This window comes from Zonotrichia leucophrys, chromosome 12 (assembly GCF_028769735.1).
Source record: "Zonotrichia leucophrys gambelii isolate GWCS_2022_RI chromosome 12, RI_Zleu_2.0, whole genome shotgun sequence".
Classification (NCBI taxonomy): domain Eukaryota; kingdom Metazoa; phylum Chordata; class Aves; order Passeriformes; family Passerellidae; genus Zonotrichia; species Zonotrichia leucophrys.
Genome location: NC_088182.1, coordinates 15,789,621 through 15,801,874, shown reverse-complemented (window position 1 = coordinate 15,801,874; position 12,254 = coordinate 15,789,621). Strand labels below are relative to the sequence as shown.

Below are 12,254 nucleotides of genomic sequence, written 5' to 3'. Positions count from 1 at the left end.
CCCAGAGCAGCTCCTGCTCTGGCAGAATGTCCTGCTGGAACACATCCAGCCGGTGCCACCCGGGTCAGCCAGGGGCCACCTCCACAGTAGGCCCTTGCTCCTAGGCTAGGCTTTGGTAAACCATCTGCTTCTGTCCCCACATAGACAACCCAACAAGCGACCACTGCATGATTGGAGGCCAGCTTTTTATTTTTTTAATATGGAAATTAATTTAAAAGTAGAAAGAAAGACTCCCCCAGACAATAAATATTATGCCTTCATGAAATAAATTAATGTAGAGATTCTGTGCAGGAGAAAGTCTCTCCAGTCACAGATTCAACAGCAACTGGCACTGGTCCAGTGTCCCCTCCCAACCTTCTCCACTGCCTGGTGCTGTTCAGAAGCAGCAGCGAGCCCACCCACCCCTGGATCTGGTGGGCCACAGCAGGATGAGACGTGGCCTTCACACAGCCTGGCAGGATACAGGGAAGTCAGCAGGATTCCCCTCTGATGGCCACCAAGACATGTGGCATTGCTCCACTCATCTGGCCTAGCACACAGAGGTGGCATCAGACTCATAGGGCCAACCTACCTTGGATGGGACCCTCCAGAAATGTCTGGGGGAGCCCCCCACCAGAGCCCTGGCACAGGGGCCTGCCTGGAGCCCTCCACTCACATTAGTCTCATGTGAATTTGAAGAGGGTGACAAATTGTGGGTTATTTTCTTTTTTTTTATATTTTTTTTCTTTTCTTTCTTCTTTTATTTGACATCAATCCCCTCCCTCCCTGCCCCAACATACACAATGTAGATGCCTCCCCACTCCCTCCCCATTAAAAACACTTTGTCCCCAACAAAGGTGGAGTCTGGTGGAGTCACCCCCGGCCCACCCCTCTCGCAGTGAGAGAAGTTCACAGATAAGGCAGTTCATGTGAGAGGGAGCTCGGCCCTGCCAGCGGTCAAGCCTGCACCTCCAGGCCTGAGAAGGGCAGTGACTCACAACACCAAGCCTCCACGGCCAGACAAGACAGAGAACAGAGACAGACAGACAGACAGAGCGTGGGGGGAGGCACTCCTACAGTTTGCATTGCTGCTTCCCTCCTCCCCAGCTCTTGCTCCCCCGGCTCTCAAAGGTCCACTCTATCCCTCTCCCCTCTCCCAGCCCCTAATACAATTCTTATCCTTGACAGCTAAAAAACAACAAAACCAAACGAAAAGAATAAAACCACCCCCACGCCACACCCTTCGCATCCTTCTCCACCCACTGCCGTGGCCCAGAGGGAAAATCCTGACTCCCAAAAAGGTCCTGCAACTTTTGCCTCCTGGCGGTGCTGAGACCGAGCAGGAGCTGGGCCTTTTTATTTCCCTGTGATCTCTATGACATCGTCGTCTTTGTCCTCGTCATTAGAGCTGCATCCCACCTCTGGGACCTCCTGGGGTTCAAACTGAGGCACCTGGGACCGAAGGAGACCCCCAGCTGGGTAGCCCGAGTGAGGGGACATGTAGCCAGGGTAGGCAGATGCCATGCTCCTGGGAAGGCTGCTAGGCAAGACGGGGGCTGGGAAAGGAGCGAACATCCTGGGCTCGGGCAGGAGTGACTGCGTGAAGGGAAGCGAGTAATTGGGCAGCACCCCTGCCAGAGAAGGGTTTAGCATGAATGAGGGGACGCTGGCGGTGGCTGAGGTAGCAGCAGAAGAGCTGGCGGTGCCGGCTGTCAGCAGAGGGTCAGTAGTCACAGGGAACACCAGATGAGGGTCTGGGAGTAAATTGGGCAGCTGGTAATAAGAGGAGCCAGTGCCCATGTACAAGGAGTTTCCTGGCTGGGAGGCAAATGGATGGGTTAGGTTGTGGTTTAAAGAGACAGGAGGCATGGTGAACCCACCAGAGACGGGGTACCCGTGTTCGTACGGCTGCGAGGACGACGGCAACTGGCGCTTCTTCTGCTGCCTCCGGGATTGCTCCTCCGGAGCCGACGGAGACGTCGACTTGCGCTTGTTGCCCCGTAAGTCCAACACCGGGTGGGCATCGCCGTGCTGGCTGGTGGCTGGCAGGGCCGAGGACACGGAGGGAGCCACGCAGGGACCCCCCAGGCGCTGCTCGGCTCCTCGGGCGGCGGCGCCGGGCGCGGTGTCCGTGCGGGCGGCGTGGCCCTGTGGCGCCGTGCTGCTGGGAGAGCTGTGGCGGGACTCGCGCGCGGCCGCCGCCTCCGCGTACTGCTGCAGCTCGCTGATGATCTCGGGGCTGTCGGGGGAGATGGGCCGAGTGAGCTCCTCCGCGCTGGGGAGCTGCGGGGATGAGGCACTGTGTCTGCCATTGCTCGTGGACTCCAGGGAAGAGCTCTGGGAGCCTGCAAACAAGGAGATGGGGCAGGTGAGAAATGCGACCTCAGAGAAAAACCCGTGGGCCAAGAGGCAACAGTGGAAAGGAAGGTGGAAATATCTTGGGGATACGGTGGGGTAAGCCCTTAACACAGACTTGATGGAATACACCAGGGAATGCTGCCCCAGACACTCCAGTAGGAAAGCACATGTGCAGGCCCCACACAGCACCCACAAGCCCCTACCTGAGGCAGCTGTCCGACGGTCTTCATTGCCCTTTGGCTTCCCAGTGGTCCGTATGGCAAAAATCCGACCGTCGCTGGTCCGGATATATGTCCCTGGAACAGAGGCAGGACAACTTCATTCAACAACTTCATTACAACTCCAGCCTCAGCTCAGAACCTGGATCTACGAGCCTGCAAGATTCCTTGGGCAAGAACAGGACAGCAGTACTGCATAGGCCCAGTGGAGGGCTTTTAGCCCCTTCCTCACCCTCCCCTTTCACCCCTTCAGCTTTCCTAGACTGGACATCCCCCCCCTCAGTGTGCTGCCAGTGGGAAATGTGGAACTTCACACTTGAAACAGTTTGCTCTGGGAGAACCAGGAAGTGTGTGGCTGCCTCAGGACTTGCAGTGAGTGTTGTGAGAAGGAAGAACTGAGCCACAAAGTTCAACAGTTCCTCTCAGGGACAGGAGCAGCCCCAGATGCAACAGCCAGGCAGCATCAGCACACTCAGAGCATGGGCTGCAACAGAGTCACTGCAAACTCAAGACCTTCTTCCCTTTTTGTTTCTTTTTTTCTCAAGGGATTGATTCATGCCTTTATATGATTTTCTTTGCTAATTAGCACTGGCTAGGACCCTATCCACAAGTCTTAGCAGGACAGAATTACCTTTTGTCCCTCGGATGATGTGGATGCTCTCGCCAGCACTGATTCTAGCTTGTACATCAGTGGATGTATTTGTACCCGGAATCACAATATCTGGCAGTGGAGAAAGAAACAGAATAGTGCCCATTAAACTACATGTCAGCCACAGCCAGGAGAGGGCAGGTGCACCACCAACCCCGTTTTTTGCAGTGCAGTTGTCTCTCCTGTGTGCTGTGCTATAAGCAAGCCCTGGGTTTATTTCTACACAGCACAAGAAGGCAGCAGAAGCCTCAAGGAAGCTAAAGCCATGCTGTTCTGGCACAGCATCTTCAGAATCACGAGCGACAGTATTGCAGGTTCTATCAGGGAAAGTTCACTCCCAACAATCCACCAGGTCCATGGGTCTTATATATCTGCAGGGAAACTCCTCCAGGCACAGAGGAACCACTCAAATGCAGAGAGACAGTATCTTTGCCCCTGATGCCCATCTGTCCACAGCCCACATGGGCATCTGCAACTCACCCTGATCCTCAGTTCACCATTGGCATCATGACCCAACCCACTTTGAGCAGTAGCAACTCACCCGTGGTGGTAACAATCTTCTGCACAAAGACACCAGCTCGCTGTAGATAGTTGATGGGAAAGTTGACAGCAGGGTTGGAACTTGAGGTTGATCCTGCACCACCCATGGGGACATGCCGGGGCATCATTGGAATGGGGGTGGACTGAACTGGGCGGACACTTGCCACTGGTTTGTCCTCACCCTTGAGGGCTGGTCGCCTAGTGAGAGAGGAGGGAGGAGAGTGCAGCCCCACAGTGATAAGCATCATCTGCCCCTTCATTTCATGGCTACAGCGTGGGGAGAAGGGAAGGGGCAGGTGCTCACCAGTTCCTCTGGCTAAAGGCAGGGATGCTCGTCAGACTCTGGTCACTGGCTGGGTAATACTGTGCGTAGGACGGCCGGGTGTAGGGGACGGATGCTCGCTTTTCCTCCTCATAGCTCTTCTTGGCTGCTTTCTTCTCTGCCTTGGTCAGCTTGTGCTCCTTCCGGTCGATCAGCAGTGACTCGTGCTGAAAAGGCTCCTGCAACCCCACAGCACCGCGGTTCTGGCACCCACGCACCACAAGAGGGAACCAGCACACCCCCAACGGCAGCGCCCACTCCTGCCGCAGCCTGTCTCCTTCCCAGGCTGGCAGAGCTGGCCATGGCAAAGCACGAGTGGGGGCACCGCTATGGATGTGCCCAAGGCTCATCTTGAAGGGTGACAGCCAGCTAATGCCATCACCTGCCCAACCAAGGCCATCACTTACCACGAGCACACAGCAAAACTCAGGAACTTTGGCCAGGCCAAGAGCACAAGTACAGAGCTCACCACGATGTCACACAGCCCCCAGAGCCCCACAGCACCTGGCACAGGCCCACTCTGCAGCACCACCCTGCCAGTGACACTCCTGACAGCACAGCCCAGTGCTGCCTGTCCCAGCTTTAGTTTAAAGTCACCCAGGAGAAGAACTGGCAGCAAGCTGGGATATTCCACTGCCACCTTCACACCCAGCACAAAGCTGAAGAAAGGGGTGCCTGACAACCTGCCCTCAAACCTGTACAGGACAGAGGTGTTTCTAGATGAGAGGAAGATATCACAGGGAAGGGCAGGGATCTTTGGGTCCTCTCTAGAGAATTTTCTGCCTATTCCCACCAGCACCTAGGTGCATCCTTCTTGCCACCATGGCCCCATCACACTGCCAGACTCCTCCAGGCCCACTCCTGCCTGTGCAGGGCAGTGCCAGCAAAGAAACAGGTTAATCTTACCTTGGTGATGAGGTGAGGATACTTGAGACAGGCTAATTGTAGAACAGACTCCCTCATCTTGCTGGGATTGAGGGAGAGCTGAGCAGGGTCAGATTCTTCTTCCACAAAATGCAGCAGGTTCTCCACCTCCCGTCGAGTGAAGTTCAGCACTGGGTTCAGATCATCCACCACCCGATCTGGAAAAGAGAGCAAAAGGAGTGAGCAGACAAGGGAAGAGATCAGCACTGCTTGCCTGTTGCCCTTCCTACACTTCTGTCCTAATGCAACTCCCTCCCTGCAATCTACACAATCCTCAGAAATATTCTGTAAATGTCAGGGCAAGGAGAAAAATCATCATGTTCAGAGCTGAGCCTGTTTGACTAAGTCAGGCTGACACGTGCCTGTGTTCCAGACTGCACAGCAAAGTTGTGCAGGTCACCAAGCTCCTGACAAACAGGAACACAAAACTAATTATGGATAGTGGCCCATCTCACATAACAAGCTGTAAACATACACATCCTGGGACAGAACTGCAGCCATATCAGTATGTGTTCTCCCACAAATCCCACCAAAAAGGCTCAAATTAATAACTATGTACTAAAGTGGAAAGCTCAGAAAAGCAGCCACATTCCCTCACTCACAAGAGCCTGAATGTTTTCCTTGAACATTCTCTCCTGCAAACAGGTCAAATGGGAGCACATGGAGAAAACACCTCTATCCAGGACTCTCTTAGGAGCCAGGCCAGCTGCCAGGGGACTCCACCTCAAGTGCACAACAGCAAACTGAGCTGATCACGCTGGGCTGCTGCCTCTGGAGTTTTGAGCAAAGAAGGACACAGAGCTCTCATTGGGTCACCACAACCCTCAGCTGCACATTCTGTGACAGCAGCTTGACAACTGGAACAAGGCAGCACAAAAGATACTTATGGTACAAAGGCAGGTCAGAACCACAATGAATTATTTATTCTTGGCACCTAAGCAAGCACTAACAGTCAAAGATGACAATATATGCTTTAATTTAACTATTTTCCCTCTCTTACTGCAGGAAATGGGAGACACAGAACTATTTAAGTAGTAACACCCAGTTTAAGATGAGCAATATCCAGGCAGAAAGGAAAACAGGATGAGCAAGCTCCTGTGTCTCCAGTCTGTTGCAGTAACCAGAAGACGAGCAGGGGAAGTAAATGGCTCAGCAGTGGACTGGGAGCACAAGCTTGCTGCAGGATGCTGGCTCTATCACCATGAATTTCTTACAGGATCCCATGTCACTGCCAACTCAAACACCAAACATAGCCCTGGGATGGTGCCTGTCACCTCTCTGTCTATTTTTCAACCTTGAAAAAAGAAGTTACAAAACCCACAGAAACAGGACTCAGAGGAGCTAAGAGGAGTGAAAGCTGAGAGTGGAACGTTGTGTTCATCCACACTCACCTGACATGCCCTGCTTGGAGATCTGGCGGTCATAGATCTTCTTCTCCAGGGTGTAATCAGACACCAGTCTGTAGATGTGGCACGGCTTCTTCTGCCCGTAGCGGTACACCCGGCACACGGCCTGGGCATCGTGGCACGGGTTCCAGGAGGCATCAAACACCACCACTCTGTTTGCTCCAATGAGGTTCACACCCAAACATCCAGCACTGGAAAGTTAAGGCAAATTTCAAACTGCTGCCCTGGTCAATTTTCAAAACCTCTAGGCAGGGACAACCATCACAGCCAAGAGTCCATAAAGGGTCTATGGAAAGTTTCTTCCAGTCAAACTTTAAGCCCGAGTTTACTTTCCAAGACTTTTAAGCTGTTGCAGAGGCCTAAGGCTGAAATCCTACATCCCTAGGGAATTCAGAAGCCAGTGGCACTATCATACCACAGAGAGCACATTACAAAGGAAGTTAAGAACTGAAAACCCACATGCATCCAGAACACAGTACGAGTCCTCCCCCGTGCCCTTCTGCTGCAGCCAACTCACCGTGTGGACAAAAGGAAGAGCCAAACAGAGGCATTGCTGGGATCATTGAACTGGTTAATCAGCCGTTCCCTTTCCGAGGCAGAGGTGCTGCCATCCAGTCCTGACAAAGGAGTTAAAGATACATGTAAAAGCTCTGTAGGTCTGGGGGATTTCTATCAGAATAAACCCACTTTACAAACACTGAGCTTTGAAACTGGTTCCAAACCAATTCAAGTCATACTCCAGGATCTCAACTGGACCACTCTGTACCTGTAATATGCCAAAAAAGGCAGGTGTAATGCAGCCAGCCAGGTTGGGACTTGATCAACTGAAAGATCAAGTAAACATTACTCAAGCTTGTCAAGGCCAGGAGCCTAGGAGCACTACAACACATCTAGCCCTTTAAGGTTCTGCTTTAGGCAAGGTGGATAGCAAGCAGGAACAAGAGGAACAAAGGCCTCATGTATGCAGGAAGCTCCAGGAATCAAAAGAAAGCAAAATTGTAAAGGCTTTGGCAAATCCCCAGAAAACTAGACCTGAGCATAAAGAGTGCTGGTGTTAAGGAGTACAGGGGGTGTCATGTCTCTGTTCCTGAGCAGCAGATTGCTTCTGGCAGCTCTGCAAAAATCAGGAACACCATATCCACCACTCTTCTCAGTCCTGGCCTGCAAAGTAGCCACACAAAGCAACAACCCATACCAGGAAAAGATTTAAAGCTAGGGAATAAGGGAGAGGAAGTCACAGCCTTGAGCAAGTGAAAGCATTGCACAGTGATTCTGGTTTTGGAAGCAAGATCTAGCAAATAGCCAACAGGAAGCAAAAAGTATCTTTTGCAACTTAAAAAAAGCAGTAGTGTGTAAGTGAGATGTCAAAGATGTCTAACATCTTCTAAGTAAGATGTCAAAAGAGGATTTGGAAATTACTGCTTAGCTGCTATCCAACTGACACTGTCTTCCAAAACAACTAAAGTAAGAACAGTCTGAAAGAAGTTCATCAGAAGAATGCTTCAGCAGAGCATTTTCACACCCAAAGACAACTAAAAGAAGATGGTGGGCAACTTTCAGGAATTAGTCCTTCACATGATCAAACAGTGTCACAACAAAAGAGAGGAGGACTGGATGCACTCACTGTAGTAGTTGATGTTTCGGACCCAGTTATGAACTCCTCCATCTGAGCCTGGAGGACTCGGCATCGGTCTCTTTGCCAAAAACTCTTCAATGACAGATAAGGTGGACAAGCTCTGGCTGCAAAACCAAGATCTCTGTTCAGGAAAAAGTTCCCCAACAGCAGAAGTGGAATATCAGAACCCTTCCCCAACCATGACAGTGCTGATGGTTGTCAAACCCTGTTTGTGCAGCACCCTCCTCACTAGTAAATGTGACAGTGGCAGAAGTTTTATCCACAGATAAAAATCCACATTAATACAACAAAGGAAAAAAAGGGGAACTGCCACACCATTCATACTCTGTAAAAACCTCCTAGTACCGGGGTGGGGATCCAACTACTCCAGTATTTGACTGTATGATCAGCTGGTGATACTCTGCTTACCTGAAGACCAAGATCTTGTCTCCAAGCTTCACACTTTCCTCAATTAGGTGGAAAAGTAACACCATCTTGGGTGAGTTCTCCAGGACTCCCGTCTGGTAATCACACAAGATGTCTTTGGCCTACCAAGAAACGGGAGACTATTACAGGTGGAGTTGCTCATTCCCAGTTTAGCTCAACAACCCTGTCTCAAGGTGAGAGAAATAAATCATGGCAACAAGGTTATTTACATCCAGTTGCTTGAGGTGACCAAGATAGCAGCAGTAGTTGGGAGTATCTCCCATTCCAGAAGCTCCAAATGACAAACTTCTTCCACGAATGAAGAAGTTCTCACTGTCCTCTCAACCTCTCATGACTCTTTCATCTCAAGAGCTTTCCTCCATCCTTCTAGATTTACCATCCTCTTATTTAGATCAAACTTCACCCTAACACCTTTATTTAGAATAACAAACTCCACAGCCTTTTTGGTCAGATGAGAACAATGACATAAGAGTGCTGCCTACACTTCTACCTCCTGAGAACCACAAACCCCTCCTAGCCCCACGCAGATTCTGCTTATCAAGATGCTCTGTGGTAAAGAGAACATAAGAGAAACCCACAACTCAAACAGAAGAGTCTTCTCTTTGCTCTGCTTCAGAAAACTGTCCAGTCTTTCAGACTCCCCAGATGAAGAGTTTTCCAGCAGTGACACTCACCCATTCATAAGTTACGACCTGATTTGCTCTCTCCTGGAAAGGGTTGAAGCCAACACTCTGGAGGAACTTGCTATTAGTAGCTTCTCCAACTGGTGATGCCAAAGCATTACTTTCTGTTTTAACTTTAATTCCCTGAGGCTGGCAGCGGGAATTAGTGCTTGCTGTGCTAAGGTCATCCACATCCAAATCCTGCTCGTTTGCCAGATTCTCCTTTTGCAGAGCTTCATACAACACATCTGGATGGTTCCAGATCTGAAGGGATAAATAAAGAAAGGAAGTAGTTAGACCTGCACTGGTCTGCTGCTTGCCAATGATTGTGACCTGAAAGCTCCCACAGCTATTCAAAGGAAAGAACTAATACTTCGTCTGGTTCTCATATCTTTAAATGCATCCAATTCTTTCCTTGAGAACAAACCAGGAGGTCATTGGGCACCCCACACAGCACAAAGGCAGAGAAAGCTGCCTAATTGCACTAAGCAGGTACAGTTATGCAGTTTAAGGTATCAGCCAGATTGTTTCAGCTGATGCCAGCAGGTTTCTTGCACAGTTTGAAAGAGACATTTAACATCCCTGCATCCCAGTTCTGGAAGCAAAGATAACAATACTGTTGAACCACTGCAGAGCACTCTGGGGAGAGATGACGTCCCTCTTTTACCTCCTCTTTGACTTATATTCCTCTTTCCCCAACAGATTAGAATCTTTCTTTGCATCTTCTGCCAAAACATACCTTACAACAGACACAGAAAGCTTTGAGTGGGTTCAGCCCCAGCCAGCCGCTGTTGCCTGCGTCCCGGAACCGGTTCATGAACTCCGTGTACAGGGCCCGCTGGATCTTGGACAGCCGTACCAGAATGACGTGCTCTTCCTTAGATGGGAGCTGAACCTTCAGCACGTTGTGGCCTCGCCTGTGGAGGAAATAAGAAGAGTGAGATAAATATAGGGGAAGGGAATTTCCCATTATGATCTCCCTGTGGCTGCCTGTAGGGAAAGATTTTGACTTCTTGCCCACCCAGCTGCAGGGAGGAGGACCTCTAAATTGTATGTTTCTCTAATGCATGACACTTCTGAGATACTCTCCCTGCAGCCAAATACCAATTGTAAACACAATTACAAAGATCTCAAACATTACAATCTTCTAGCACAGGTCACAGAGTTAAGAGGGTGATGAAAGTCCTGTTTTCCATGGTAGCTGAAAACCAGAAATAAGACGTAAAGTCTATTTTCAGCTCTGCCAATGATTAAGACACTCCAGACCAGCATCCTAGAATCCTCATCTGAGAAAAAAAATGCTGATTTGTTTCCAGAGTAGTGGAGTCACTGAGACTTTCCTTAACACTTTCAGATTCTAAGATAAGGATGTCACAAAGCACACATCCAAATTGGCTATTAAGCCATCAAAATAAACTTGAGGTCACTCCAGGGCAGCTAGAGGTGTAGCTCTCTGTTATCAGAGTCTGTGGTACCAAAGCAAACCAACTTTACAGCATGGCCAGCAGGCCAGGGCAGTGAACCTCTCCCTGTATTCAGCAGTGGTGAGGCCCCACCTTAAACCTGGGATCTATTTTGGGTTCTTCACTACAAGACAGTGAGGTGCTGGAGCATGTCCAGATTCAGGCAACAGAGCTGGGGAAGGGTCGGGAGCACAAGTCTGATGAGGAACAGCTGAGGGGGCTCAGCCTGCAGTAAAGGAGGCTTTGGGGAAACCTCTGTCTCTCCATGACTACCTGGTTATATTCAGGAAGGGAACAGTCTCTTCTCCCAGACAACAGTGACAGGACAAGAGAAAATGGCCTCATATTGTTCCGGGGAGGTTTAGATAGGATATTAGAAAAAACTTCTTCATGGAAAGGGTGGTCAGACATTGAAACAGGCTGTTCAGGGAAGTGGTGGAGTCACCAATCCTGGAGAGATTTAAAAGACTTGTAGGTGTGGCATCTGGGGACAAGCTTTAGTGGTGGCTGTGCTGTGTTAACAGTTGGACTTGAGTATCTTACAGGTCTTTTCCAACCTAAACAATTCCATGATTCTATAAGGCATCAAAAGTTAGTTGCACTGCACAAACTCAGCAAACAAGCCAGGTAAATGAAGGAGCTGTTTGCATGGGGTACACCCTGAGATCTGCCCGTGGACTCACCGCTGCACGAAGCCCTCGAGCAGGCTGTGCAGGACGTGGCTGCGGTAGCGCATCAGCCGCACGTCCTGGGGGGTGCTGTCGATGCACTGCCCGTTCAGGATGGGCCGCTCAAACATGTTGCTGAACTCCTGTCTGGAGCCCAGGAAGTCAGGCCGGACAAAGTCCACCATGCACCAGTACTCGATGAGGTTGTTCTGCAGGGGGTACCCGGTCAGCACCACCCGCCGGCGCGAGCGGATGTTCTTCAGCGCCTGCGAGGTGCTGGCGTGGCAGTTCTTTATCCGGTGTCCTTCGTCACAAATAACCACGTCTGGGCCGGGGCGAGACAAAGCCTTCTCAATCCCTGAGGACAAGGGACATTAAGTGTTAGTTAGAGATGAATGAAACAAAGTTCTGGTTTTATAAGGTCACAGGCTACACAATAGAGGGGTATTTCTGAAAGATAAAAAAGCAGTATCCGTGGGTGCAGATAGCAAGGCTAGAATGTTATCAGCCAAGCTCACAGCAGGCCACCTTCTCATCCAACTCATGTCTACAGCCACAACATCCCTATTCTCCACAATACCAGCAGTTTCACTCCTAACTCTACTAGTTCTCTTCTTACTATCCTAGAGATAGCAGGTATCCAAGAGATGCAGGAGATAACATTTGACTAAACAATAGTTCTGATTTAGCAAAATATGGTAATGAGCAAACATGACTGTCCCTTAATTTCTGTTCAGTGACCTGCATTGCATCAAGTTGGGTGTCTTGAATCAAATTAGAGTGGCAAATCTCACAATGAGAAATCCCAGAGTTCAGTGTACTGAATTCCACACTTACTTGGAGCTCTTTCAAGAAATTAAAGACTCAGACAAAGCTCAACAACCTTCTGCCTCCAAAGACAATCTTGCCCAGCAAAGTTCTATCATGTCAGTGATACCAAAAGCAAGTTATAGGTTGTTTCCCTGTGCTGCCACAGCTGACAGCCAGCTGGACAGGAGGGCCA

At 50.1% G+C, this 12,254-nt stretch overlaps 1 protein-coding gene across 3 annotated transcripts in view; it reads right to left on the bottom strand.

Moving 5' to 3' along the window:
• The window catches only part of RAD54L2 (RAD54 like 2), a 69,020-nt gene that overhangs the window by 3,490 nt on the left and 53,276 nt on the right, over positions 1-12,254 (bottom strand). For 2 of the 3 annotated variants that reach the window (XM_064724480.1, XM_064724481.1), the window contains 13 exons: positions 11,267-11,609; positions 9,860-10,037; positions 9,133-9,384; positions 8,441-8,559; positions 8,021-8,136; positions 6,914-7,013; positions 6,382-6,587; positions 4,973-5,148; positions 4,049-4,245; positions 3,746-3,942; positions 3,187-3,276; positions 2,541-2,633; positions 764-2,324 (listed from right to left, as the gene is read on the bottom strand). In XM_064724480.1, the coding sequence (XP_064580550.1) occupies positions 1,336-2,324; positions 2,541-2,633; positions 3,187-3,276; positions 3,746-3,942; positions 4,049-4,245; positions 4,973-5,148; positions 6,382-6,587; positions 6,914-7,013; positions 8,021-8,136; positions 8,441-8,559; positions 9,133-9,384; positions 9,860-10,037; positions 11,267-11,609 (3,056 nt within the window). In that variant the 3' untranslated portion in view covers positions 764-1,335. Of the gene's footprint in view, positions 1-763; positions 2,325-2,540; positions 2,634-3,186; positions 3,277-3,745; positions 3,943-4,048; positions 4,246-4,972; positions 5,149-6,381; positions 6,588-6,913; positions 7,014-8,020; positions 8,137-8,440; positions 8,560-9,132; positions 9,385-9,859; positions 10,038-11,266; positions 11,610-12,254 lie in introns of those variants that run through there. The other variant, XM_064724482.1, reaches the window with a different exon arrangement.